Source organism: Colossoma macropomum, unplaced genomic scaffold (assembly GCF_904425465.1).
Source record: "Colossoma macropomum unplaced genomic scaffold, Colossoma_macropomum, whole genome shotgun sequence".
NCBI lineage: Eukaryota > Metazoa > Chordata > Actinopteri > Characiformes > Serrasalmidae > Colossoma > Colossoma macropomum.
In genome coordinates this window covers 20,421,693-20,449,429 of record NW_023494806.1, presented here as the reverse complement: position 1 = coordinate 20,449,429, position 27,737 = coordinate 20,421,693, and the positions used below count along the sequence as shown (strand labels likewise).

Here is a 27,737-nt window from a genome sequence, read left to right as displayed (position 1 = left end):
TGTCTACTCAGACCTGCACACAGTCTCCTCCACAGTTATTGGCACCCCTGTTAAAGATGAGTAGAAAGGATTATACGAAATTCACCTTTCGGTTAATTAGCTTAATCTCTCTAGAGAAAAATTCTACCTTTAACTGAATAAAATTTATTCAGAGAAAAAAAAACCCTCATCATGAAATAATTATTTTTGACAAAACCACATGTACCACAATTATTGGCACCCCTAGAAATTCTTCGAAATATAACTGAAGCATTGTTTCCATTTATATATAACTTTTTAAAACTGATCCTAGTGTCTAGAAAGTTTCAAGCAGTGATCCATGATTTCCTGTTGCACTTGGGTATAGGCTTGAGTGGTATCTTTTTTCATACCTTCATACATTCCTGCCATTTCACCAGGGTATACTGTATATGATGGTATTTGTGTAAAAAAGCCATTATTCTATAAATTTCAAACTATCTATCGAATAATTGATAAATATTAAACATTTCTGCTAAAAAGGAGAGTGGCACTGTTAGCGTTGGTTTTGCTAGCATGCTAACTGCTTTGCCATGAACAGAACATGTTCGATTCTGACTAACAAAAACACCGACACAAGTTTAGATGATTAAAAATGATTTAAATATGAGAGAGTGAAATTAAGCAGCCACTGAAGGTATAGAAAGGTGAAATTAAACCTGTTCTTTGCTGTTTGGATCTGTAGCCTGCAACTAGGAATGGCTAAATGAGACCTTGTAAAGCACTGAGGCTTTTCCCTGATTGTGCTTCGCTGCATTGGACTACTAAAAACAGTAACATCCTATGGTTTGCATATATTATAGGAAGGACAAGATCATTGGTTAAGCTTCTTTGAATAAAGCACCAACACACATCATTAATGCAGGCTTGCTATTCACACAAATTTAACAAAACTATTTGTCAAAGTGTGACAATAAATACCTGTATGAGTCAATAATCTTCTCAAGGTGATAACAGCATTGAACTGTTTTGTGATTTGCCATGACAGTACCAGCCACAATTGACTGGTACAGTACAAGAGGATGTGACAAGTGATCACTGTACAGGAAGAAGATCAAAAGAATAAGAATGTGTGTTGGATCATAGCTGAAAATTCTTATGTGACTTTAGATTGACAGTGCTTGTGTAACTGAGCATGGACGTATAGGGAAGGGAAGGTTTTTATTGTTTTTATTCAGGTATAATATTTGTTTCACTGTTTTGGCTAAGTCTGTTCAGTCTGCTGCCCATGAAATAGAGTGGTGGGGTTCCAATCTTCTGAAAAAGCAAAGAAAACTTCTGTGTAAACTCCTATAACTGTAAATTTCTATAACTGGAGTTCAAAAGCACTCAAAAATACAACAGAAAATGAATGTATTCTTTTATACTGAAAATGTTTTAGCCTTTATAAACTATGATAATGCTCAAATGCTCCATCTAAACCCATTTATTTTAGACTCACTTGGGAGTGCCCTCTAGCATTTGAGAAACCCGGATGACATTACAGAGTGTAATTCTCCTCTCTAGCTACGAGTTCTCTGGTGAGGCCTTGTTTGTTATCGATCGTGTGATTACCTTCTACCTTAATATTGGTTTGGGGAGCAGGCTACAAACAGTGCCAGTATATTTCTGGAAAAATAGGAGAGTTAGCTAAAGAGGAGAAGGGACAAGAAACCCTGGACAAACTAGAGAGATTCTGTAAAGAGGAATGGTCACTGCTCTGTATTCTCCAATCTTATTATAAGATGTTTTATGAGAATACCAAGTGCTGTTTTATTGGCAAAATGAGGTTGTACAAAGTATTAAATGCAGGGGTGCCAATAATTGTGGCCCCTGTGGGTTAAATCTTGAGTGATTTTTTTAGTCCTCAGAGAAAAATGAACTTCAATTAAAGATTGCATTTGTCTCATTTTATCAGTGTGAAATTCAGCTAATTCACCAAAAAGCAAACTTCTTTTTACTCATCTTTATCAGGAGTGCCAATAATTGTAGAGGAGACTGTATGTGTACATACTCATTTCTGCATGATATTCACACCTGTCTTTAGGTCATTTCACATGGCTCTTTATTGTTCTTTTTTTCTATGTATTGTATTTTTATTTTTATTTGTTAATAGTCCGAGTGCTTGTCTGGTCTTTTCAGTATGCTACATGTCCTACATGTGTGCACCTACCAAAACAAATTCCTTCATTGTGTGATACATTTGGCAAAAAAAGTGATTGTGATTCTGATCATAGAACTAACAAAACCAAGTTTCTCCTGTCAGTCAAGAAAGACTCCAATTTACTGGTTTCCCCCGTCTGAGCACATGTTTGATAAAACTTGTTTGTGGTTCAGTAACATTTTTATCTGTAATTAGTCTGTCCATTTGATTCTGTCCTCAGGGACTACAGAGCTGAACCTCACAGAAGCTTATGGGGCTTAGAAAGAGGGACTGAGGAAGAGTATCTTTTACAGGTAAGAAAAATACAAGCAGAATGGCTGAAGGCAGCTCACTTTTCCAGCATGTGTGGGGAAAAACACAATGGGAGCCAAGATGTTATCCTGACCTTATCCTGAAACGATGAATGTAGTGTAATTCACAGGATGATATTAAAGTTGAAATTGAATATTTTTCTAAATACAAAACAACAAAAGTTTATTTTAGCCTGCTCTGTTTTGTCTTTTATTGCTACACATGAGTGCATGTGAAGGTTGACAGCTAGATTTCACACTAGGTGCAAATAAATCAGACAAAAATACATAAAACACTCTACAAAATGCATATCAGCCATCTTAGTTGACTGTGGGCAACATTTTTTCATTTCATTTAATTTCAAGTCCTTTTTTTTTTATATAAAATTAAAAACAGTTTTGTTCTTTGAGTGTCCTTGAGATGTAAACAGAATCATTCAGAGTATTTTGATGTGAAATGGTTCATTGTAGAGAAACTTACAGACTCTGATTTCTTGATGCTAATGATAGTAAACTAGAGGTAAATCTGGAAAAATAAATTTTCTTTGGGGGCTATTTTGCCTCACAACATTCACACATCATGTAAACCTCCACCATGAATTGATTAAAATAAACGGGTAAAATACATTTTCAGAATTTCAAAACTTTCTCACAAAACTATAATAAACAATGTGTCAGACATCAGGCAGCATGCATCTAACCATTTCATGAACTTTCTGTGATGGAGCTTTTAAAGGTGGACATTGCTTGTTCTTGTCATCACCATTGTGAAGAATTCTGACTCGGCAAGTTTCCCTAGAAAGGAGCTTCATTTTATTATGCAGACATTTTGAAAAATTTATGTAATTCCCCTTTGAGGTGGATGAAGAAAGTGAGTGAACTGAAATGATTTACAAACTTGTAGTCATGTTTATGTGTAATACTGGTGCAACTCGAGTATAAAACAGCATATATGACTCATTACAGCAGCCGGTTCTTTATACAGAATAAATTCCCACAACAGTCTCAATGTAAAGAAAACAGCTGTGGTTAAAATGCCCACCAATGAGACACGTGCCTTTGAAGGTGATAACTAGTTGGGCAGCTGTCTCCAGAATGGACTGCACTACTTATTTTTGTTGTATGGAAAAATGTACTGAATTAAGACACAAATATTTTATTTTATTTATTTATAAATAAGAGAAAGACTGTCAGTAATGATTTCATATATGACTGAGGTACTGTTTAGACCATAAAACGTCTTCATCGTGAATACGACTACCCATCCCATCTATCTCTATTCACACTCATGCTGTCTGGAGAGAGAGTGAAAGATCAAGGATCAGTTTTCAGTTTCATTTAGATCAGAAGTTCCCAGTTCCAGTCCTGGTGTCCAAACTAAACACATTTTTATACTTTCTCTTATCTAGCATTCCTAATTCAATTCATTAACTGATTAAATGTTGAACTGTGAGTGTTACAGTAAGGAAAGCACAAAAATATGCAGAACATATGGTCTCCAGGACTGAGATTAGGAACATTTGAATTAGACTATCAAGTCCTGAATGGATCTCCCACCCTACACTTGCCTCTGAATAGACCTCAAACACCCACCATATACACAAGCTCTTAATCTAGCAGCCATTGACCAGCAACTCTCACCCAGACATGCACAGCTTTCAGAAAGCATTTCCTATTGTTTTAGAACAAACTGCTGTTTTCTCATCAAATTTGTACAAATAATGATACTCATCTTGGGTAATACCAGTATATCAGTCACTATTTCTACATTAATTACAACTACACGTCCAACATGACATGACCTCTTATTGCACATTATTTTATAAGTGAATGGCTGATGAAATCTGATTTATGTATTCAAACTGACGTTGACATGATAACATCAGCACGCAGAAGAACAGAAGCATATAAGATGAGTCAAGAATCACAAAGCTTGTTCTAAAACTTGGCTGGAAAGCACTCGTATTCTAATCCACTAGATAAGAGCATTATTACCGCAAAAAAATTAACTGACAAGTTTTCCAACTCGCAAATGTGTAGTATAAAGCACGAATAAATCAGAAACAAACTGCTCTATATTGGCCAAACCCAACTAGAAAAACATTATCATCCAAATTTTCTGTCCCAACAGCTCACATTACTCTGAACTGTACTACTGGTTTGAATGAAGCTGCTTCTGTGTTGGCCAATCAATTTTTAACGCATCAAATCTTATTTTGAAAACTCAAATGTGTCTCCAGCTGTTTGTCTCAGAGTGAATGAAGAACAATAAGTACCGGACAGCTTCCTACCGTCAATAGCTCAGATAGTTCAGCTCTTGTTTTTGTTCCTCCAACAACACTGTAGGCGTGGACTGCTGACCACAACACAATCTTCTGCTTCTCCGCTTTAGTGCAGCTGGACAAAGTTATAGTTACAGAATCAGCGCCACCACCTGGCCTGAAGCGGCTTCACACTGGAACCGTGCGGTCACGGAAACAGGCAGGACGGTCATTATTTTAAATCTCACACGTATTGAGAGCCAGTTGAACAGGAGTCTGGCTGCTTTCTGTTTCTCCCGTTATATCAAACCGCTAAACGTCAGAGGGCGCCCGAGTGAGTCCTCAGTGAATGGGGCTATATCAGAGAACTTTCTTTCTCTACAAGTAAATGCCACACTTGAAATCAACTCTGGACCTTGTATCTGCTTACTACTAAGTAAAACAACAAGGGAATAAGACACAACTTATCATAGAACAGATGGGGAGCCAACTGTCCAATTATTTTTGTGCCCATAAAAATGGGAGGGCTATGTATGAAAATGGTTGTAATTCCTATACCATTCATCTAATTTAGATGTGAATACCCTCAAACTAATGCTGAAAATTTGCACTTTGAGAACATATTCATTATTTAATTTGAAGTTAAATTTATGGGCCTAACTACTGATTCATCACTACAAATCAAATTATAAACTATAGTTCAGACTTGGATTGGTTCAGCAACATAACTGAACACAGTGTCACTGGTGAGGTTCAGTCAATAAACATAGTATCCCTCCTGCACATCCTAATGACGTCAGTAAGTCTGACACTCAGTCAGACTGAAGGCTATGAACGTCCCCAAATAATCACCTTTCACCCAGTTATATGATGATAGAGATACCAGCATCCAACTCCTGCACCATCGGCTGCCATCATGTCTGGTAGGATAGAGTGGAGATGGGCATATAGGTCCTTATTTCATATCATAGCACCCTTCTCAGGTATCAGTCATTCTCCAAAAATCACAAAGACCACCAACAATCTTTAAAGTCTCTGAAAAGAATAATGGAAAGTTCATGGATGATAGTCTGGCCTGTATGTGACTTTATGCTGTGTACAGGCATGCGTAGGCCACACTGAGTAGAGGTGACCAGTACATTACACCGACAGCTTGATGTTTCGCAGTTCTTCATACTCCTGTGTCTATAGTGATAATAATTACAAAGTAAACAACTTATTATCGAATGTGGAGCTTCTGAATTGTTTGCACCATATTATTAATGATGTACTTCATTTTATGCTCATGTATTAGAAAGGGCATAGAACAACACACACACACCTTCTAAGCCACTTATCCTTCTGGGTCGCAGGGGGGAGCTGGAGCCCATCCAGTCATTGGGCAGAAGGCAGGATACACCCTGGACAGGTCGCCTGTTCATTGCAGGCCAGACAGACAGACAGACAGACAGACATGTACATTGACACACACACTCACACCTGGGGCAATTTAGCATGTCCAGTTGGCCTGACTGCATGTCTTTGGACTGTGGGAAGAAACCGGAGTACCCAGAAGAGACACGGGTAACCCACACACACACAGGGAGAACATGCAAACTCCACACAGAAAGGACCCCAGATTGCCCGGCTGGGAATTGAACCCAGGCCCTTCTTGATGTGAGACAACTGCCAGAAGTAAAAGTTTGTAGGGAACGGTGCTTTTTTACCCACTGCGCCACCATGCCGCCCTGCAAAGGACAACAATAGATAGATTTTCCCTCTAAAAAAAAAGCACCATTCCCTACAAACTTTTACTACTGGCATGGTGCTGAGGTTACATATATTGCTGCGTATTTCCACCACTGCTCTTAGTACACTTGTGTGTCATCACAGATCTTGAAAGCCTGAAACTCTTCCCACACTCTGAGCAATAATACAGCTCCTCTCCTGTGTGAATGCGCTGGTGTCGACGGAGATGGCGTTGATGAATAAAACTCTTCCCACATTCTGAGCAGTGATATGGTTTCTCTCCTGTGTGAATGCGCTGGTGTTGTTGGAGAGAACTCTGATGACTAAAACTCTTCCCACACTCTGAGCAATAATACGGCTTCTCTCCTGTGTGAATGCGCTGGTGTTGTTGGAGATTACTCTGTTGAGTAAAACTCTTTCCACACTCTGAGCAGTGATATGGCTTCTCCCCTGTATGAATGCGCTGGTGTTCTTGGAGGTTACTCTGACGATTGAAACTCTTCCCACAATCTGAGCAATAATACGGCTTCTCTCCTGTGTGAATGCGCTGGTGTGTTTTGAGAAGAATCTGTTGATTGAAACTCTTCCCACACTCTGGACAGAAATACGGTTTAGCTTCTGTGTGAATGTGTTGGTGTTGTTGGAGAGAACAGCGTTGATTAAAACTCCTCCCACACTCTGAGCAGTGGTAAGGCTTCTCTCCTGTGTGAATGCGCTGGTGTATTTTGAGATGACTTTGTACAGTAAAACGTTTCCCACATTCTGAGCAGTGATAAGGCTTCTCTCCTGTGTGAATGCGCTGGTGTACTTTGAGAGTACTCTTTTGATTAAAACTCTTCCCACACATTGAGCAGTAATACAGCTTCTCTCCTGTGTGAATGAGCTGGTGTCTTTTGAGAGTGCTCTGTTGAGTAAAACTCTTTCCACACTCCAAGCAGTACTGATTTCTCTCCTTGCTGCGTTTCTGTGTTTGTCTGTGAGATGTGTTCATGTGGAGGGTGCCAGATGATGTTTGATGAGTACTGGAACGTCTTCTGGACGTCATGTTCATATGTATAACCTGTTCTATAGCTTAATATTCCTCTTGTTGGAATGTTCTCATGTGTTTATAAAAGCACACACACAGGAGAAGACTTGAAACAGGACATCATGTATTTCTGGAAGAAGAAAAAAGAAAAGATGAACTCAATGTGCAATTAAACAAAAGTAGTCTGATCCAAATCAAGAATGCTTCACTTGCATCAACTGGCAGAATGTGTAAAGAAAGAATAAATATTAATCTGATGTGGAAAAGCCAATCACCTAATCACTCAAACTCTAAGTGTAGACCACTGAAGTAATGTAGCGATGCCCATATTGGAAACTCTGGGGCTAAGCTGGATTTCTCCAAAGGCAAAAATGACTGGTATTATTCAAAAACCGACACCATTACATCCCAAGGTAAACAAAACAATTCGAACCTTGATACGTTTTATTCTACGTACATTTTTTAACTGAATGTTACTGCATCTTCTGCTTTACAGGTTGTTAAGGAGCCGAAATATCAATTTTGCTACAGGTGTTTTTTTGTTTGTTTCAGTAAGGTCTCAGAGATGACCCATTAGGCCTTAACTCCAGTCATATATAGACAAATGCAGAGCATAATAAACTTCGTCACCAAATGTCTGAGGGTGCTTACACCACACAGACATGAACTCACTTAAACAGCTGACTGAAGATCTGAAACTAAAAATAACCTCATGGACTGATCACCCATGGCTGAGGAGCTTGTACAATGAATATTCCGAAACCCTGGCGGCAGAGAGACTGCAGCAAGAGCAATATGGCCCTGCACACCTCAGAGACTTTATTCTGTGTCTGTGTGGACCGCCGAGACAGCTGGCTTTTGGAGGACAGCAGGGTTATGTGGAATTAATTACATGCTCTGTATTTCAGTAGAGGCTTCAGAGGCGTGGTGTACAAAGTTGTGCTGTGCACTCTGCACACATAATTTCAATCACCATAAGTATAATTTAAAGACAAGGGCTGTGCTATGATTTTGGCTATATTTACATGTAAAACGATCAATCAGACAAAGCTGACAGGTGATAACAGTCACAAGATCAAACAGTTTAAATTAAACAAAAGAGGTGCAAACCATATAGATTAGTGACTGGTCCTTGGCAACACTGTTCGCACACATGCAGCTTATTCACGTCTAAATCAGCTGCTGTGCGGACTGAACATACTGTTCCGCCTCTCTGCCATTCACTGAACAGAGCAGATGCAGAGAGAGGTGTGTCTCTTGCTTGCGGGGAAGTAGTGAAGACTCTTCTATAGAACGTAGCTAAGGTTTGTCCAAAATGTCGCTAGCTTTGCCGCTAGGAGTAACAGTGGCTGAAGGGGTCTGAAAAGTCACTAAATCTAGTGACAAAGTCTCTAAGTTGGCAACATTGCGCAGAAGTAGCTCTGAAGCCATGGGTTGAGCTACTCAGATACGGGGAGGTATAATTCTAATGAATCCCCATTTTATGTTGTAAGGGGAGCAAAATCTGAACAGCTTGTCGAATCCCATGTTTTGTTTCACAGTTTGTAGGATGGTCCACTCCACATACCCAAATGTATGTGCACAAGCACTGAAAAAGGGAGATTCTCATAATATGTCCCCTTTAAGGTGGACAAGGGCAGTAAGTGAACTGAAATGATTCACAAACTTGTAGACACATTTGTGTAATCATGAGCATTGACAAGCCACTTCTAGGGAGGCTCTAGCCGCTCCTAAATGTTATTTATCAGATGCTAGAGGGCGCTCCAGAGTGAATCCAAAATTAAAGGATTCATATGGAGCTTTTAAGCAAAATCATTGTTTGTAAATGCTTTTTTCAGTATAAAAGAATGCATTAATTTCTTGAACATAGAACAGCAAAACATTTTAACACCGCTGTCATATTCTTGAACACTTCTGAACTTCGGTTATAGGACATTATACACAGTTAGTTAATTAGATAAACTAATAGGAAATACGTAAATAAATTAAGAATTTGTACTGTTTGCCCTACCATTGTGAATGTAAAAAAATATGAATATAAGGTAATGACGTGTATTAGGGTGAGACAAAATAGAGTCTGTAAATGGAGAACCAATCTGTCTCTGTAAGAAAAATCAGATGTACAATATTTACCTGTGTACAATACTGTTTTATTCGTCTTATTACCAGTTATTTTTTATTATTAAATTAGCTTGGGCCAGACTAAAACCAAGTTTTCCTTACAGCAGTAGACGTGTTCTCTGTCTTTGGTATGGAATTTCTCTGGCACAGTGTGAATAAGGCTCTCAATATTCACACAGAGTTTCAGCTTCCCATTTATTTATCCGTGTGCATTACTGCTCTATAAACTGCCATGTTGCCAGTTATTTTTTAAGTATCAAACCAGCTTGGGCCACATTAAAACCAGGTTTTTCTTCTAGGAACAAACTGGTTCTCCGTTTGGATTGCCAGCTACTTCTGAGATTGGAACATACTACTAAATCTATATCAGATTAGCCTGTCTACCTTAGAAAACTCAAGACTGAATTCTATCTTCAATGTCATACTTTAAACTACTTGCAATATAATAACGTAAGTAAAAATTAAATGAAGGGATATCATATATCTGCTAAACGAAATAGGTTATTACCTCATAATCACATTTTTTATAATCACAAATGGTAGGGCAAATATATCTAGTACAAATTCTACATTTATTTGTCTTCATTATTAGTTTATCTAACCTAAGTCTGTCAAAATGGAACCTGCGCAGCAAATATGCGAACGTGAACACTCCCTTTTGTTTACAGTCGCTCACTGAATCAGAATAAGGAGCAACTTCAGCCGTGGTGGATACATGGCTATTGCCATATTATTCATAAATGCAAATATGTATTAAAAACTAACGTTAGTCACATTTTTTTCGTCGCTTTACGAACAGTACTATTATTATTATTATTATTATTATTATTATTATTATTATTATTATTATTGTTGTTGTTACGCTAGAGGTTCCCTCGAGAGACACGAAGGAATTAGGCTTACAATCCTTAACGCAGCTTCATTTAAAACGCGTGACAGCAGGCGAGAAACACAGTGATGCAGCAAGCGCGGTTAAGCTAATACTAACCGAACTCTGCCTCTTGAGCTAAAGGCTAAAAACAAAGTCCCAGGCTAGACCTACAGTTTTACCAACCTGTCCTTTACAATGAGTCCTTACAGAAAGAGAACAAAAATACATGCATTTCTACTTCACTAAAGCATCAATAGACATGAACATGTTTCGTTTATAACAACCTAAATACAAAATGGAGTGGCTACGCAAATAAGCTGTTATAGCTTTATCTTCGCCCTCATGTTGCCTAGCAACAGTGCTTACTCTGTTAACGGACTGCATTGTGTGACGGAAGAACGCAGCTGTTTGTCTCAGAGTGAGTGAAGAACAATGGGCCTCGTTCACCAACCAGATTCTTCTTAAAACCCACGTACGCAGTTTTCACAAAGATTCGAACAATCACCAATGTTTTCTTATTTGTGATTTGTTTATGGGTAAGAACAGAATCTACACACACTGAAGAGCACAGAGGTGCGAACAATTCTGAGGTTTAAGAACACGCTGTGAAACTGACGTAGACTTTGTAAAGAACAAATTTAACAAAACAGTTTGGAAGATACTGGTGAATGAGGGACAGCTCCCCACCTTCAATAATTCAGCTCTTGTTTATGTTCCTCTGACACTGTATGAGCGCGGAGGCGTGGACTGCGGACCACGACACAATCTTCTTCTTCTCCGCTTTAGTGCAGTTGGAGAAAGTTATAGTTACAGAATTAGCGCCACCACCTGGTCTGAAGCGGCTTCACACTGGAACCACGCGGTCACGGAAACAGGCGGAACGGTCGTTATTTTAAATCCCAGGTCTAGCTCGAAAGGTTATTTTGCTCACTCTAACTTCTTCAAAAGCCTAAGCCCTTGCCTGAGGCGTGTCTAGCCCCTTTTAGGGTTTTTTTTTGAAGAAGTTTGTCCCAAACAAATGTATGATTTCTCTCTCCCTACCCTTCCCCCGCTCGCTGTACACACACACGCGCATACACACACACACACACACTAATGCCAGTTACAGTTTGGTTGTCTGTGGTGTGGTGGCTCCAGTAAGTATCGCAGACGAGGATTCCTTTACTTTATGACTCCGCAGCAACACAATGATTATAATCATTAGTAGCAGTCCTCTTGTGTCCTGCATTGAATCACAGATCACTCTGTATGCTGTTATTGATAGGTAGGAGTTTGCTAGCTGGTGTTTTTTTTTAATCTAACAAGCGAATGTTGCAGTTTGTCAGTCAACCACTGTCCACTGTTTAAATTCGAGTGAGAGAAACTAGCTGTTGTGCCATTGGTAGGCCTATGTGTTGATATTAAAGCCAAGGTGCTAGACTAGTACTGGCTGAATGTGTCTTAGCTAACAGATGTTATATGATAGAAGATATGATAAGGTAGATAATGCCCATCTTTACATTTTTATTAATTTTTTTATTTATTATACATTCCTCATTATATTTTACCTTTAATACAATTTCATTTGTAATACTTTGTAAACAAAATGATGGCTTTGTGGCTCACATGCTCAGCATTAAAAGAAGTTTTCTCAGATTTGTTAGTCACTGTGAAATAATAGGCGTGTAATAATGAATGAACCAAAAATCAGTTTATTACTGAATTACTAATATTACTACTTAGATTGGCTGTGGTACAGGAGCCCGCCAGGGCGTTGGGGCAGTGTCTTGTGTTTTAAAAATGTTTGCGCGGCAGAGGACGCCCAATAGCGTTTAGCCGACGCGTGGACAGCCGTCCAATGTGAGGCGGGCAGATCCAAGACGCCCAATGAGCGGCGAGCAGCTCGAACGCTTAAAAGGGCCGTGGCATGTGCGTGAGGTTATTCTTTTTCTGTTGGCGAGAAGAGCAGTGTTTGACGCCATGGCAAGAACCAAGCAGACTGCCCGTAAATCTACTGGGGGCAAGGCCCCGAGGAAGCAACTGGCGACTAAGGCTGCACGCAAGAGCGCCCCGGCTACCGGCGGCGTGAAGAAACCTCACCGTTATAGGCCCGGCACCGTGGCTCTGCGGGAGATCCGCCGTTACCAAAAATCAACAGAACTGTTGATCCGTAAGTTGCCTTTCCAGCGCCTGGTGCGTGAGATCGCTCAGGACTTCAAGACTGATCTCCGCTTCCAGAGCTCTGCCGTCATGGCTCTGCAGGAGGCCAGTGAGGCGTATCTAGTGGGTCTGTTTGAGGACACTAATCTGTGCGCCATTCACGCCAAAAGAGTCACCATCATGCCCAAGGATATCCAGCTGGCCCGCCGTATCCGCGGAGAGCGCGCTTAAATTAAGCGGAGTGCATCCAGATTACCCCAAAAAGGCTCTTTTAAGAGCCACTTAACTGTTTCAGGCCAAAAGAGCAACTGTCCTAGTAACGCATGGCTTCTATCGTGTTGTGACGTAATAAGAGAGCTCCGTATGTGATTGTATAATAGAAGCACCGTCTATTAATTTGCTGAACGAAGAAAACGAACAAAAGTGAAGATATGCAAAGTGACTACTTGAATTGAATATTTGTTATACTGCGTACATAAAATGGGAAAGGATGAAATGATCATTTTAGAGTAATCACAACGACCAAATCGCATCATTTCATACATAAGTTCATCATTTACAGTACGGAGCCTAGTGGTCTTTCTTGGTCTTGCCGGGTCACAGTTTGACCACAGGATGGCGCTCAAGCTTCATGACATATGCTTGAAAGCTGTAGCATTTATGTCCTACATTAACTCTTAACTCGATTATATACAACACACATATATTTCTTACAGACTCCTTACTCCATGACATGACAGTTCTTTACATTTAGAGCAGCCTAGATGAACCCACTTTGACTTTTAGTTATGAAATATTTTCTTACATTAAGAAGAATTGTATTGCAATTTATAAATATCTTTCTTTTTTCTTTTCCTGTCCTTTTTATCTTTTGTACTCTGGACAATTTTTGACGTTTCGACCTAAAATAACATGCAATTTAGAAGGCTGTGAAATGCTGCTACTAATAATGATATTGGTAATGGTAATAGTTAAAATAATACGAGTGTTATTTATTCGATGGCAGTATTTCCTTTGTGTGTTTTTTTTTTTATTCCATCGTGTGTGGTGTTTTCTCTGTAGTGTCTGTTGCGCGTGGCTCCGCCTTCAGTGCTTTGGTTTCAACTAGGTCCTGTAGAGGAGCATAATAGGCGTGTGCGGCCCTACAGTGCATCATTGAGTTTCTTTTCGTCGAGGAAGAAAAGAATCAAGAGAGGATGTCTGGCAGAGGCAAGGGAGGGAAGGGTCTTGGCAAAGGAGGTGCAAAGCGTCACCGCAAAGTACTCCGCGACAACATCCAGGGTATTACCAAGCCGGCTATCCGCCGTCTGGCTCGCCGTGGTGGCGTCAAGCGTATTTCCGGTCTGATCTATGAGGAGACTCGTGGTGTGCTTAAAGTGTTCCTGGAGAACGTGATCAGGGACGCCGTCACCTACACTGAGCACGCTAAGAGGAAGACCGTCACCGCTATGGATGTGGTGTACGCCCTGAAGCGTCAGGGACGCACCCTGTACGGCTTCGGCGGTTAAACGCTCGACTCGATCAACTTTAAACCCAACGGCTCTTTTAAGAGCCACCCCACATACCCACCGAAAGAGCTTTCCCGTGCCTCATCCGGTAGTAATTAAAAGGCCAGATGTGTTTTTCCTCAACTTTTAAAAACGATCAGATTAGAGCGAACTTAATCTAATGCTAGAACTAGAGAAAGAATGGGGTAGAATATGTAAGCTAGCATGATGGTCCCAAAATGTGTTTAACATTGTACCATCATTTTATCTCATGCGCTTTCGTGAGTTGATGAGCGTATAGCTTGCATGCCTGTGTATAGAAGAGGAAAAAAAACGCTTTATTTTGAATAAGCCTGACGAGGATAAATGCATTTTACAGAGAACAGTAGCTAAGAATGCGCGGGAAGATGAACAGAGGGAGAGGGAGAGGGAGGGGGGTTGGGCAAGTTGTCCCCCAAGCGAGCCGTTATACGTTGTCCAATGATCGTTTAAGGCACCCGGAAGGGCGGAGCCTGTTACACTTTGAATTTCGGAGTCTAAATAAGCCGGGCGCCGGTCCCCCTCCCCCTCATTCTTCAGTCGTGCTCGAAGAGAAGAACAATGCCTGAGCCAGCGAAGTCCGCCCCGAAGAAGGGATCTAAGAAAGCCGTGGCCAAGACGGCCGGGAAAGGAGGCAAGAAGCGCAGAAAGTCCAGGAGGGAGAGCTATGCTATCTACGTGTACAAAGTGCTGAAGCAGGTCCACCCCGATACCGGCATTTCCTCCAAGGCGATGGGCATCATGAACTCGTTCGTCAACGACATCTTCGAGCGCATCGCCGGTGAGTCATCCCGTTTGGCTCATTACAACAAACGCTCCACCATCACTTCCAGGGAGATCCAGACTGCCGTGCGTCTGCTTCTTCCCGGTGAGTTGGCCAAGCACGCCGTGTCTGAGGGCACCAAGGCCGTCACCAAGTACACCAGCTCTAAGTAAAAGGTGACGAAGACTTCAACAAACCCAACGGCTCTTTTAAGAGCCACCCACGTTTTCGTGTAAGGAGCTTTTTTTGTTTTTGTTTTATTTGAAAAAAAAAACGCACGATGTTTCTGTTCGGAGGTAAGGAGAAAATGTTACGGCACTGTTAGTCTGGTGTTCCCGCGCAATTGCTTTGTTTGCCTATTCCTGTATTGTGTGGGTAATGGCACGCTATGTATGTATGCAAATTATATGAACATGCAAGTGAGATATACTCCACCAAATACATCACTCCTGTTCTGAAAGAACTGCACTGGTTATCTGTATCTTTCATGTTAGATTTTATAGTTCTGCTGTTAGTTTTTAAGGCTCTAAATGACTTAACTGTGATCTAAGATCTGCACAAAGGGGTCTTCTGCAAGCATTTTCTGTAATACAGAAAAGGTGAAAAGGTCTCTTTCACTTATGCCACTGAACTGGAACTCAGTTCCACCTTTTGTTAGTCAAGCTCAGTGCATTTTTTAAAGAAGCATTTAAAAATGCATTTCTCTTTTTTCCTCTTCCTTCTTTTTCATGTGCATGTGTATTCATGAATAAAAATTGTGTGCACATATGTATGTTTTGTATTAATAAGAGCTGTTTACATACATATTCTTTTAAGCAGTGGAGCTAGGCCCCAGACTAATGATGTTGTTAGTGTGAGAAAGTAGTTGGTTAGTCAGACCATAGGCTTATGATGAAGTTAGATTGAGCATATGTATGTTTATATGTAGGTCTCAGGTTAATAGTAAAGTTATAGTGGGTACAAGCAGGTTTAGAGCTAGGCCTTAGGTGTCTGATGAAGTTAAACAAAGGGAAGCTTCCAGCTAGGTGTCAGATTACTCTTGTAGTTAGAGTGTATAATAATAGGTGCAGGGCTAGACTTTAGACTTATTGTGTTGTTAGAGCTAGGCCATAGGCACATGATGACGTTAGAGAAAGCATAAGTGAGATTAGGGCTAGGCTATATGTGCTTAAAGGAGGTTTAGAGGTGAAGCTCAGGCTTATAATGTAGTAAATGCTACATTAGCCACGTTTACATGCAGCCTGATAATCCGTTAATAATCCGACTAATAGCTCAATCGGAATAGAACACGTCCATGTAAACACCTCAATCGGAATAGACTAGTCCGATTGAGGCCTTTCGGAATACAATTTCTATCCGATTGAACGAGGTGGGTAAACTTCTAAATAATCCGTTAAATAGAAGAATAATAGCCATGTAAACGCCTGAATCCGATTACATTCCAATCGGAACGTGTAAGTATGTTCTGCGCATGTGCGTCGCGTCATGGCGAAAGTTTATACCGTTCAGCATGGCGGAGCAGAAACGGGTCTGCAGGGGAGACGAAGTTTATGCTCTGAGCTTTAAAAGACGGCGGTGGGACGGACGACCAGCTTATGAGTCTCAGAACACGACGTCTTCCTCTCGCCGCTTCCTTTATAAACACATGTGAAGCACGTCTGACATCATTTTAAAGCAATTAAAACACAAGCGCGCCAACTGGAAACTCATATCACGTGGACTGGACCTCACGTGATGTTCGTTGTCATGGTAACGTTTACTCTAAACGCTACTCCAGTATGTGCGTCATTTTGCATCGGATTACTTGTAGTGAGCATGTAAACGAAGATTTTCCATCAAATCGTTGAATAGAGTGTGCATATAAACACCTCAGTCTGAATCTGTAATCAGATTGTATTCAATCGGATTGGCAAAAATCTTTGCATGTAAACACAGCCATTTAGAGCAATGCCTTTGGCTAATGATGACAGAGTAAGGAGCAGAAGGTGTAATGTCTAAACTTTAAGTTTATGATCAAGCAACAATATTTTTAGATGTAGGCCATGTGTAAAACAATGAAATAAAAGAAGGAAGGGAGCAAGGCATTAGGCTTCTGATGAAATTACAGAAATAAAAGTAGGCATACAGCAAGGCTTTGAGTTCATGATGTACTTAGAGTAAGTAAGTAAGCTCAGAGCTAGGCATGAGGCTTATACTGTAGAAATATTAAAGAATAGTCAGTGTAGACCAAGGCCTTAGGCTTATGATGAAGTCAGAGTAAGCAAAAGTGGGCTTCCATCCAGGCCCCAGGCTAATGCTGAGGTTACAGTAAGTAAAACAGGTTAATATATAGGGCTTTGATTCCTAATGTAGTTAGTATGAATGAAAGAAGGTAAAGAGGGAGCCATCAGGCTTATAAAGAAGTTATGATGATAAAGTACAAGTAGGTGCTGAACATGCCTTTACACTGTAAAACCTAATGAGTTCAGTGAACTTAAATGGTGTAAGGAAACCGATTGCCTTAAACCATTTAAGTGTAAGTCACTGAAATCTGATGAGTTAGGCAAACTTAAATGGTTTGAGGAAACCGATTGTTTTAAACCATTTAAGTTTAGGTTACTCAAATCATTTGACCATGAGTAATTCCCTGAACTGAGTATGAACAACACATTTGTTTACTACTGTATACACTTAAGAAAATTGAGTAAATCACTCCTTCGATCTTAGAATAATTTTGTATTTTGGACTTATATAGCCACTCAAGTTCAGCTAACTCAGTATCTTCCATTAACAGCTAAACTAGGCTTTAATTTTTAATTTTAACAACTTTATACTGAACGGCAGAACGTTTTGACAAGAATGCCTTAAACAGCTTAACTTAATACTGCTCTGGACCATCTCACCCAATATTGTAGTTCAGCCAAGAATGCAGAAGTATTCAAAACCACACTGAGCGGTGGTGCAAAGTCTACAGCGACTGTGGACAGTTGCGCGTTCTGATTGGTAGTCTACGGTCGAATTCTGCGATCTGATTGGGAGTCTACGGTCGAATTCTGCGATCTGATTGGTAGTCTACGGTCGAATTCTGCGATCTGATTGGGAGTCTACGGTGACTCCTACACTGCGTAGACTCTAGACCAATCGCATTCATGATCGCTACCGCCGTGTGTAAGTCTAGACTAATCGTGTGTCGGATACTCGATCGTTGCCGCTGTGTACAAGTCTAGAGCAGTCTCTTGTCGATGCTTGATCGCTGCCGCTGTGGGCAAGTCTAACGTTTCTCTGAGATACAAGTGACCCGTTGGTGAACGTGCATTAAGGTAAGATTTGAGAAACAATGTTAGAAGAACAGCGTTTGAATGAGCGTTTGAGAGTTCTGTTTCAATGAAAGCATTATTATAAGAGTTCTGTTGACGTTAACCGGCTAACATTACCGCTAGTTAGTGTCTCTTAGCATACCGGAGTTCTTTTAAATGACTGGTTTTATAGGTTATGCTCACGGCAAATTTTCTGTCGATATCCATTCTGTCTTGTGTTAGCCAGCTAAATAGGTTGAAACACACAAGACTGAATAACTTATTTGAGCAATAAAGATGTTGCGGCGACCCCAATTGTCTAACTGAGGGTGTCACAGTGCATCTGTGTTTTACCTCAGTGACAATAGAATCTTGTTCTTGTATAACTTTTAACCCCTCAGATTTCTCTGGTATTTCTGCATATAAAACGCAGTAGTTTAACCCAGCTCCACCTCCAGCAGCTCCAACAGTAACATGCTGCTTAAACTCTCATGCCTCAATATGAATAATTTAATGATGTCATATATCATAATATATCAGTCAGAGGAACCAAACCAGTACGTTTACTTTAATACTACAATTTACCTTTAAAACTTCTGTACTTTTACTTAAGTAGGATTTTTGATGCAGGACTTTTACTTGTAATTGAGTGTTTTAACATTGCTGTGTTAGTACATTTACTTACACAAGAATCTGAATACTTTTTCCAACACCAAACACTGCTGTTGTTGTGGCTTTACTGTATCTAAGTGTTTTTAGCTAGAACTGAAGATGGCAACCCCAGTTATCCGCGTCGTCAACCCAGATGCCCCTGCGAAACGTCAACAGGCTGTACTAGTGGTGACTAAAGAAGCCCGTTACTATCGGGAGAAAAAATGGTCTTCCCGAGACCTCCACAGGAGCTGCTGAACAAGGCCACTGCCCTGGCCCAAGCAGAGAGACTCCTTCAAGCAGAGGGTATCCCTGCACCATCGCATCAGCTGTGCTTGGGAAAGCTGGTGGTGCCATTTGGGCAGTATGAGAATGCCCCATTCTGCTGGCTTGTGGCAAACGGTGTGGGCTACATGAAAGAGTAAGTATATTATATTTTTAATGCTATTGTAGGCTATGCATTTAAAAACCATTTGATGGCATGCTTAAAAGAAATTACCTACATATCTGTTTGCACAAAACTATGGCTATTATTAGTGGTTTTGCAAAGTTGCTTTACTCATACGTATATGATTCCAGCATAATTGACAAGCACAGGTCAGAGGTAGCAAACCCACATAGGAAGGCTGAGATACTGAACGGGTGGGTGAAAGACTTCCTCGCAGAATATGCAGAGAGCTTCCCACAAGACAACATTGACAGGTGTATCTACAGTCAGAGAGGGTTTGAGGATCACACTTTTCAAGAGGCGTGGGAGCTCTACAGTCAGTACCCTACCCAAAAATACAGGCCAGAGCAGTTCAGTGATGAGCAGAGGGAAAGAATACAGAAGGCATACAGTTCTGTGAGGAGGTGGTTGCACACACCAGTGACGCACATCATAAGTGTGCAGATGAAGAGGTTCAGGAAGTATATTAATGATAAGGACAGAGTAAGTGTTATGAAACAGGAAGAGAGCAGAATAGCATTGTACATTAATAGTTAAATGTTATTTTAATCATGTCGGCTGAATGTGTCAATAAAAAACTGGTATGTCATAAAATCTAGATAGTTACAATACCTTTGTTTTCCCGCAACCGCAGACAAGCACCACCAAGTGTGATCCTACATCATGGCCAGGTGATGACACTGAACTCTTAGCTGCAAGCCAGTCTGTGGAAGGTAAGTAAGATACAGAGTTAATGGATGTCAAACGGGTTCTAAAAAAATTCATAATACAAAACTACTTTGTTTGGTAAATTCATCGGCCCACGGCCAAGATCAAGCCGCCTGAGTTCGCTGTCTTGCCAAAACAGCCTGAGGCGGCTATCCAGCCGAAGAAACCAGAGTCTGTTGTCCGGCCAAAAAAGCCACTGTCCATCTAGAACAGCCTGAGCCATCTGTCCGGCCCAAACAGAACGCATCCACTAGCCAGCACACAGAGTCCTCGTCCACAACCCAGGGCCATGATTATCCTGTGGAATCACTTCACAGTGACACCCCTGCAAGTGCTATTCACATTATATACAAACAGCGTAAATCAGAACAGTTTGTTTTACTTGTTTCTTTTTTTTTTTTGGTAATTACTTGTTTTAATATTATTTTGTACACAATAATGACCAAATGTTTTGTGTATGTTATGTGCGTTGCAGGTGGAGCTAGAGAGTTGGGTGCGTCTGTGGGAAAACCCCAATGGCATCCCGTTTGCTGACATTTCCTGGCTCAAAGAGGACACCGAAAGAGGGCTGTTCACTCCAATTCAAATCTACAGGCACAATGCTGGTCTGTTCAAGAGGCAACGGGTGATGAAATCGGACTGCATGCGGTTTTACCCACCGGAACCTCCCGGCTACATCAGGGGTGGTCTGCCAACTCCTCAGCCAAGGAGCCGAGTCTTTGTGTGGCGCCCTGTTGGAGTGTGGAGGTACTCCCTGAAGTGTCCTCGAGGTGATGAATGTGTGGGTAGAGGACAGAATGTGCACCTCTACAAGTCTGGCTACCACCCCCAGGTATAATTCACTTCTACTGTGTTTGAGTTGAATTACATTACAGTTGAGTATTTTTTACTGTGTATGTAAATATGCAAAATTAAGAGTGCAGAAAGTCATATGCTGCTAATGGTTTTTATTATTATATGTACATCAGGTACGCCACATCTGTGATGTGTCCAGCTGGTACACAATGCTCACTGAGGTATTGTGCTGTGGACCCTGTACAAAGACGGCCAGGAGTGGAGAAGGTGGAACAGTAGGTCAGTGGCTTGCGTGGGATCCCGCTATTTTATCACAGCTTAGTGAGGCTCATGAAGCTATGTTCCCTGCCATCCTCACCAGGAGGTGTGCATTAAACTGACTTTAAAGTAGTCGCTCAAATCAACCTCAACGTATTGATTGTGACTCCACTTACAGGCATGGTGTGGATAGGAACGTTGTGCGTCTTCTGAGGGATTGGACCGAAGGCAACACTATGGTCAAGGTGTGGCGGCAGATACAGGAGAATCATGTTGAGGAGTACCTTCAACGTAAGGACCTGTACACCACACTCCTCATGACTGTCGTGAAACCCAGAGGGATCGTCCCTGCGGGCACACTGCAGAGCTTCCCTCTGCATGGCTCCTGCGACACGCCTTCCTGCTGGCAGCGGCCAACAATGTGCAGGATTACAGGAGCCAAATCCTCTCCACTTTTGGCACTGTGTTCAAAATGGATTCCACCAAGAAAGTATGTATATTAAAACGCAATGCCATGCTGTACAATGCTAAACACAGTTGCAAAATTATTTTTAAAAAATCAATTATAGAATCTAACAGTGGCTATCATATTATGCAAACATATTTTTTAGGTGGTGAAGAAGCTGTCTGGGGAGGGTGCAGGCTCAGCTGAGTGGTTCACCAGCATTGGAAATGAGCACTCCCAAATAGTTTCCTTTGTGCTGACCTGTGAGGAGTCTGCTGAGAAGCTGCAGCCGATGTGCCATGGAGTGATGAACAGGTTTCGGCTGGCCAATCAGCCTGTCCTCAAGATCTTGTATGTGGACAGTGGGTGTTGCCGTGCACAGGGCCTAACAGCTGTGGAGACCTTGTTCCAGCCTTGGGTGGACAATGGGATGGTTGTGCATCTGGACATCTTTCACTGGATCCACCGGTTTGATGCAGCCATCCACACAGAGTCTCACTCCAAGTATGCCATGTTCAAGTCTGCGCTGGCTGGGACAGTGCTGGCGTACAACTGCACAGAGCTCATCATCAGGGCTGTCAGAGCTAAGGACCTGCCAACGCTGAAGTCTGTGTCAGATGAGGATGTTGTACGCCGCTATATTTCCAGGGAGCAGCTGAAACACCATGTTCGGAGGGTTACACTCGGGGCTCAGGAAACATTCCGACTCGTCCACCTGGCCATTGAGGAGCTGAAAGGTCCCGCTGGGCGAGACGAGAATGGAGTGAGCCTCTTCAATACAGCTGGTAAAAAAGATCTCATACAAAAAAAAGTTATTACAACATTAACACAGAGTGCAGCATGCAAAGCGAACCTAACACACTGTATGTGTGTGTGTGCATATGTATGTGCATTTATAGAGGCCATTGAGGAGATGTGGGCAGCCCAGCAGCGACATCTGGAGTGCATTCAGGATCCACCACATATGAACATATGAATAGGGTGGCACGTACCACAACCATCAATAACGTGGACGTGCCCTATTATAAATGTTTGTGTGGAAACAACAGCCTGGAAGGATTCCACAAAGTTCTACCGAACAGGATTCCAGATATATATAAGTGTAAGCTGTAGGGTCGACACTTGACCCTATCTTTATTCTAATACCTTCTATTGTGATGTTCAGGTCACCACTGTGCAGCACGGCCCTATCGGGTTTATCTGATAAGTGGCATAGCACGGTGGAACTCAGACCGGACCTCCGATGCTGTGTTTGGTGGCAAAGGATGGCACCACAGGATTTATTCTGCGCCACTGATTGACCGCCTCAACACCCGCTGTCGGCAGCTGTTCGGAGAGACTGTGGAGGAGAACCTCTGGGCCCCTGCTGATGTCCCCTCCAATGAGCTGGTTGGGTTAGAGTACCTGTTCAGCCAGAGCACGGGTGAATCCTTCTCTCTTCAGGACATTGTCAATGATGGACCCAGTCCAGAGGAGGAAGTGGTTCACCCTGAGCAGCCCGATCCAGGTGAAGCTGATGAGGCGTACCAGAGCGACGTGGAGGCACATGACGATGCACTGGATGCTGACTTGCCTCACATCACGCTCACTAGCGACGAAACCTCCACTGTTCACCCTCCGACCTTTGTGAGTAGCTGTGTGTCTGCTAAAATTTTACACAGTGCAATGACTACTGCAAAAAAAAGTATGCGTTTGTACTTACAACATTCGTATGGCATTTTTTAACAGGAGGATGCCTGCAGTCCAAACCCTCTTCCTGGCTTTCAAAAGCTGGAAATGTTCTGCTCTTTGCTGGTGAATATTGGCCTGACAGAGGACAAGCTGTCACTTACCACTGAGCAGAGGAACAGAGTCCTTGAAGCCTGGAATGCAGTGGAAGAGCATGACAAGCAGCCACAGCATTTTAACCAGTTGTACAGAACACACTGGGGCAATACCCTCTATTGCTGCACAAAAAGGGATGATCTTGTTGATGCTGCTGTGATACAGAGGGTGAAGATGGCCAAGCGCTACGCACCAGCACAACAGGACATCAGTGCTCAGAACAACAGGCTGATGTACACGCTGGTGAAACTTGTGGTTGCGCTCACCTCAAGGGTCTCGCACCATTCTTTTAATTTGTAATTAAATGTGTGTTTAAAATATTTTCAGTGTTTTGTTTTACAAATAAAGATGTCAGAAACAGTAATACCAAGCATATGCATATTCCTTTTAGATCATTTTGTGACATTTACAATGCTTTTGTTACTTAAGATAAAAACTTATGTACTGTTCTTACCTAACTTCAGCGAAACCTTTATTTTGTTAGCTGTACTTTTAATATTAACACGCAATCAAAATCAGATTCAGAATCTTTATTTACCAAGTACAAGAAACGTTTTTGGTTGCCGGTAACTAAGGAGTATACAACAAATGGTATGTGTTACTAGATTTGCCTTAGCAAGTGTAACAGATGAGTAAAGTAAACCCAAAAAAATTAAGTTAGTGCAATTGTTACATTTTACAGTGTAGGCTTATAATAATGCTTAAAGGGAATCATAAACCTCTAAGGCCTAGCTTCCTAGCTACTGTTACTTGCTTAGTTATCTTACTGCTAGGCCTTAGGCTTATGGAGTAGTCAGAGTAAGTAACAGTGCCTATAGGCTTTCAGCTGATGATATAGTAGGAGTAGGACAAAATTTGCTATTCAGCTGGGCCTCTGGCTCATAATGTAGATAGAGTATGTAACATTAGGTTTAGAGCTAGGCCATGGTTATATGGTGAAGTTAGAGAATGTCAAAGTAGATGTAGAGCAAACGCTTATGAGGGAGTTATAGTAAAGCATAAACCTAAGGCCTAGCTCTATAGCTCCTGTTCCTTATTCTGCATTACTAGTCTTAGGCTTATGATGAAACTAGAGTAACAAATATCTTCCAGCTGGGTCTCAGGTTTATAATGTAGCTAGCGTAAGTAAGTGTAGGGCCTTAGGCCTCTGAAGAAACAGATTGAGCAAAATGACCTTTCTAGTGAGGCCTCACGCTTACAATGTAGGTAAAGTAAGTGATGGTAGGTTTAGAGCTAGGCCCTAGGTTTGTGGGGAAGTTAGAGTGAAAAGCAGTAGCTATATAACTACAGTTAAAGAATGTCAAAATAATCTTACAGCAGAGGCTCAGGCTTGTGATGGAGTTAATAGCGAGCCATTACACTTATGATGAAGTTGGAGGAATGAAAGCAGGTCAACAGGTAGGCTGTCAGCTGATGACTTGGTCTGAGTAAGCCAAATTTAACTTTTCAGCTGAAGCTCTGGCTCATAAAGTAGAGTAAGTAATATTAGGTTTAGAGCTATGCTATGGGTTTATGGTGAAGTTGGAGAAAATCAAGGTAGGTTGAAGGCAAGGTCTTAGACTTATGATAAAGTCAGAGTAGGCAATGGGAGGCATCTAACTTTGCCTTGTGCCTTTGTTGTAGTAAAATAAGTAACAGTGGTTTTAGGCTTATGACGAAGGTAGTGTAAGCAAAAGTAGCCTTTCAGCTTGGCCTCAAGCTTATGTAAATAATGCAAGTGAGAGTAGCTATATAGTTAGGCCTTAGATTTATGAAGAAGTTAGATATTGCAAAAATGGGGGTGGGGGGTGGGGGCACCTTCTAAAGAAGAGAGAGTGAGCAAAATGAGCCTAAAGTTAAAAAACAGCAAATTAAGCTTAGGGCAGGGCCTCAGGCTTCAAATCAGATAGAGAAACTGGGATTAAACCCCATTCTGTAGTTAGAATAGGCCGAATCAGCCTTACATTTAGGCTTCGGTTTTATCATGTAGTAGGAAGTAAGAGTAGTTTTAGAGTTCGGCCAAGGGTTTATAGTGAAGTTGAAGAATGTCAAAGTAGGTTTAGGATAAGGCCGTAGTCTTTTGATGAAGTCAGAGTAAGCAAAAGGAGGCTTCCAGCTAGGCCCTGTGCTTTTATTTTAGTGAAATCAGTAACAGTGGTTTCAGACCAAGGCTTTGGTTTTATGAGGAAAATAGAGTGAAGCATAAACCAAAGGCACAGCTCTATAGCTCCTGTTCTTTACTCTATCTGCATTATAAGTATTAGGCTATAATGAAGGTAGAGTAAGCAGTAGCCCTTCAGCTAGGCCAGGTTCCAGTGTGAAACTGCTTCAAGCCAGGTGGTTGTGCTAATTCTGTAAGTGGTAAGTGCCTAAAGCTGTGTGTGTGTGTTTATTAGTTTGTGTTGATTCCATTATTTTGACTTTGATATTAATGCCAGCTTTGACGCTTTTGTATTTATTCCAAATTGATGTCTCATGCAACAGATTAATCATAATAAAAATCAGGATTTTTCAGGCAAGTATGTTTGCACTTATAAGGAATTTATCTTCAGTTACACAGAAGCTCACAGTTACACAGTAAATAGAAGTTCAAACAAATACAGTAACATAAGATTTTGAGAAGTCTGACTGTAATAACTAAGCTAACACTGGTTTACCTGCTGGAAAGAATCCTCGCTTAACAAAATTAAAGATTAGTCAGACAGTCTTTTCTGCTGTGAGCTTGAAGGTGTGTAAGTGGATATTTGTGGATATATCGTTTCTGTTGTGTGCGAGTTTCAAGGGTTTATGTGAGTGAATGGGAGTGACTGAATAGGAGAGTGACGCCTCTGCTGTGGCTCATCACAGGCTCTACAACGAGAAGCGTCTCCAGATTTCCTGTGACCAGGCTTTTCTTCTCAACCACGTCCTTAACAACATAACTTTTTTGATGTAGTGGATCATACTCTTTTTCTCACCTGGAGAAGCCTGGGAGCACTGTGAGACACCATTCAGCCTAGGCTCCTGATGAACAAGCTGGGGAACACTGAGGTCGATCACCACCTATTAAATTGGATTCTGGACTACCTCACCAACCGACCACAGTATGTGAGGGCACGAGACTGTGTGTCTGACATGGATTTCCACAGGCACAGGCACCTCCCTCCATCAGTGAACATTCAGTGAATGGACATTGAGAGAGTGGACTCTTATAAATACCTGGGTTTTCACCTCAACAATAGACTTGACTGGTGCAATAATATTATTGCATTTTAAAAGAAAGGCTAGAGCAGACTCTACCTGCTTAGGAGACTGAGGTCATTTGGAGTGCTGGGGGCACTCCTGAGGACCTTTTTCGACACCGCGGTGGCATCAGCCATCTTTTATGGAGTGGTCTGCTGGGGCAGCAGCATCTCAACTGTGGACAGAAAGAGACTTGACAGACTCATTAAGCGAGCCAGCCCTGCCCTGGGAAGTCCCCTAGACCCAGTGCAGGTGGTTGGAGAAAGGAAATGTTAGCGAGACAAGCATCCATGCTGGAGAACAGCTTCCACCCCATGAATGAGATTCTGGCAGCACTGGGCAGTTCTTTTAGAGACAGGCTGCCCAAGTTTGTGAAGAAGCACTATTGCAGGTCCTTCCTTCCTGCTGCTCTTAGACTGTACAACCAGCACTGCTCCCAGTAGGTAAACTGTGAATTCATCACCATTTCCTGTGTGCAATATGACACATTTTACAGTTCAAACTGTAAAGATGTATACAGTCCCAAGATTTTTTGCAACTTTTTGTCTCCCCTTCTTTTCACCCATGTCTATTTTGTATATCACTTGACAAAGTCTATTTTAACATTTACTAAAAATATATGATATCAGTTTTGTCAACATTTTAAATTGTGAAATATAGGGGTTTTGGCCCTATATGCGATGTTTGGCCCTAAATTTGGCCTGTTTAAACCCTCTAGGCTAGACTATGCTTTTGCTTTTTGGCAGAAGATAAGCATTACTTAGTTCACAGATCTATTTATGGGAGACACATAAGATTTCAGGAGCTTTCCTCTAAATTATCTATCGCAAAGTCATTTTTTTAGATACCCTCAAATTCACAGATTTGTTAAACAATACTGTTCGAGATTATTTGTTACTCCCTCCTAAGAACCTCTGCAGAACCATATTGAAGAGACTATGTAGCGTTGGAGGACATACTTCTCCTAAAGCCCCCCCTAAAATCAGCCTGTCGATGCTCATTGACTGATGTACTTCACATCTTCTGCACTCCGTTACCGTGGCTAAAAAACTGCATTTCTGGTCCTCAACTTTGCCTGTCTTCTGCAGAAGAGCTTGGACAGCACAACTGGAAACATCTGTCTGATGCAAAATTTCTGCTTGGGAGAGACCTTGCTTACGCAGGATGGCCACCTTGTGTTGAAAACAGTGGAGACGACAGTAGACTTCAGGAGGAGCTCTCCAACCCTGCCAGCACTCACCATCC

General features: G+C 41.5%; 5 protein-coding genes across 8 annotated transcripts in view; 4 read left to right on the top strand and 1 right to left on the bottom strand.

Annotated features, from left to right (window-relative positions):
• Positions 1 to 27,737, bottom strand: part of LOC118827525 (zinc finger protein 501-like) — a 139,650-nt gene that overhangs the window by 37,684 nt on the left and 74,229 nt on the right. The window contains exons 1-3 of one of the 4 annotated variants that reach the window (XR_005008876.1): positions 11,147 to 11,254; positions 4,743 to 7,597; positions 3,156 to 3,246 (exon numbers count right to left, since the gene is read on the bottom strand). Coding sequence is in view for 1 of the 4 variants with exons in the window: in XM_036598914.1 (XP_036454807.1) it covers positions 6,526 to 7,491 (966 nt within the window). In the remaining 3 variants the exon portion in view is untranslated. The other 3 variants (XR_005008875.1, XR_005008874.1, XM_036598914.1) reach the window with 3 other exon arrangements.
• Positions 12,413 to 12,849, top strand: LOC118827535 (histone H3). Its single transcript, XM_036598933.1, has one exon. The coding sequence runs from the start codon at positions 12,419 to 12,421 to the stop codon at positions 12,827 to 12,829; it is 411 nt and encodes a 136-aa protein (XP_036454826.1). The 5' UTR covers positions 12,413 to 12,418; the 3' UTR covers positions 12,830 to 12,849.
• Positions 13,769 to 14,423, top strand: LOC118827533 (histone H4). Its single transcript, XM_036598931.1, has one exon. It carries the CDS (start codon positions 13,795 to 13,797, stop codon positions 14,104 to 14,106), a length of 312 nt encoding a protein of 103 aa, XP_036454824.1. The 5' UTR covers positions 13,769 to 13,794; the 3' UTR covers positions 14,107 to 14,423.
• On the top strand, positions 14,659 to 15,347 carry LOC118827532 (histone H2B-like). The gene has a single exon (XM_036598930.1). It carries the CDS (start codon positions 14,686 to 14,688, stop codon positions 15,058 to 15,060), a length of 375 nt encoding a protein of 124 aa, XP_036454823.1. The 5' UTR covers positions 14,659 to 14,685; the 3' UTR covers positions 15,061 to 15,347.
• Positions 16,723 to 23,655, top strand: LOC118827529. The gene is made up of 9 exons (XM_036598925.1): positions 16,723 to 18,186; positions 18,913 to 19,234; positions 19,896 to 19,974; positions 20,445 to 20,801; positions 20,938 to 21,043; positions 21,201 to 21,512; positions 21,634 to 22,252; positions 22,367 to 23,093; positions 23,196 to 23,655. Exons 6-8 carry the CDS (start codon positions 21,495 to 21,497, stop codon positions 22,441 to 22,443), a joined length of 714 nt encoding a protein of 237 aa, XP_036454818.1. The 5' UTR covers positions 16,723 to 18,186; positions 18,913 to 19,234; positions 19,896 to 19,974; positions 20,445 to 20,801; positions 20,938 to 21,043; positions 21,201 to 21,494; the 3' UTR covers positions 22,444 to 23,093; positions 23,196 to 23,655.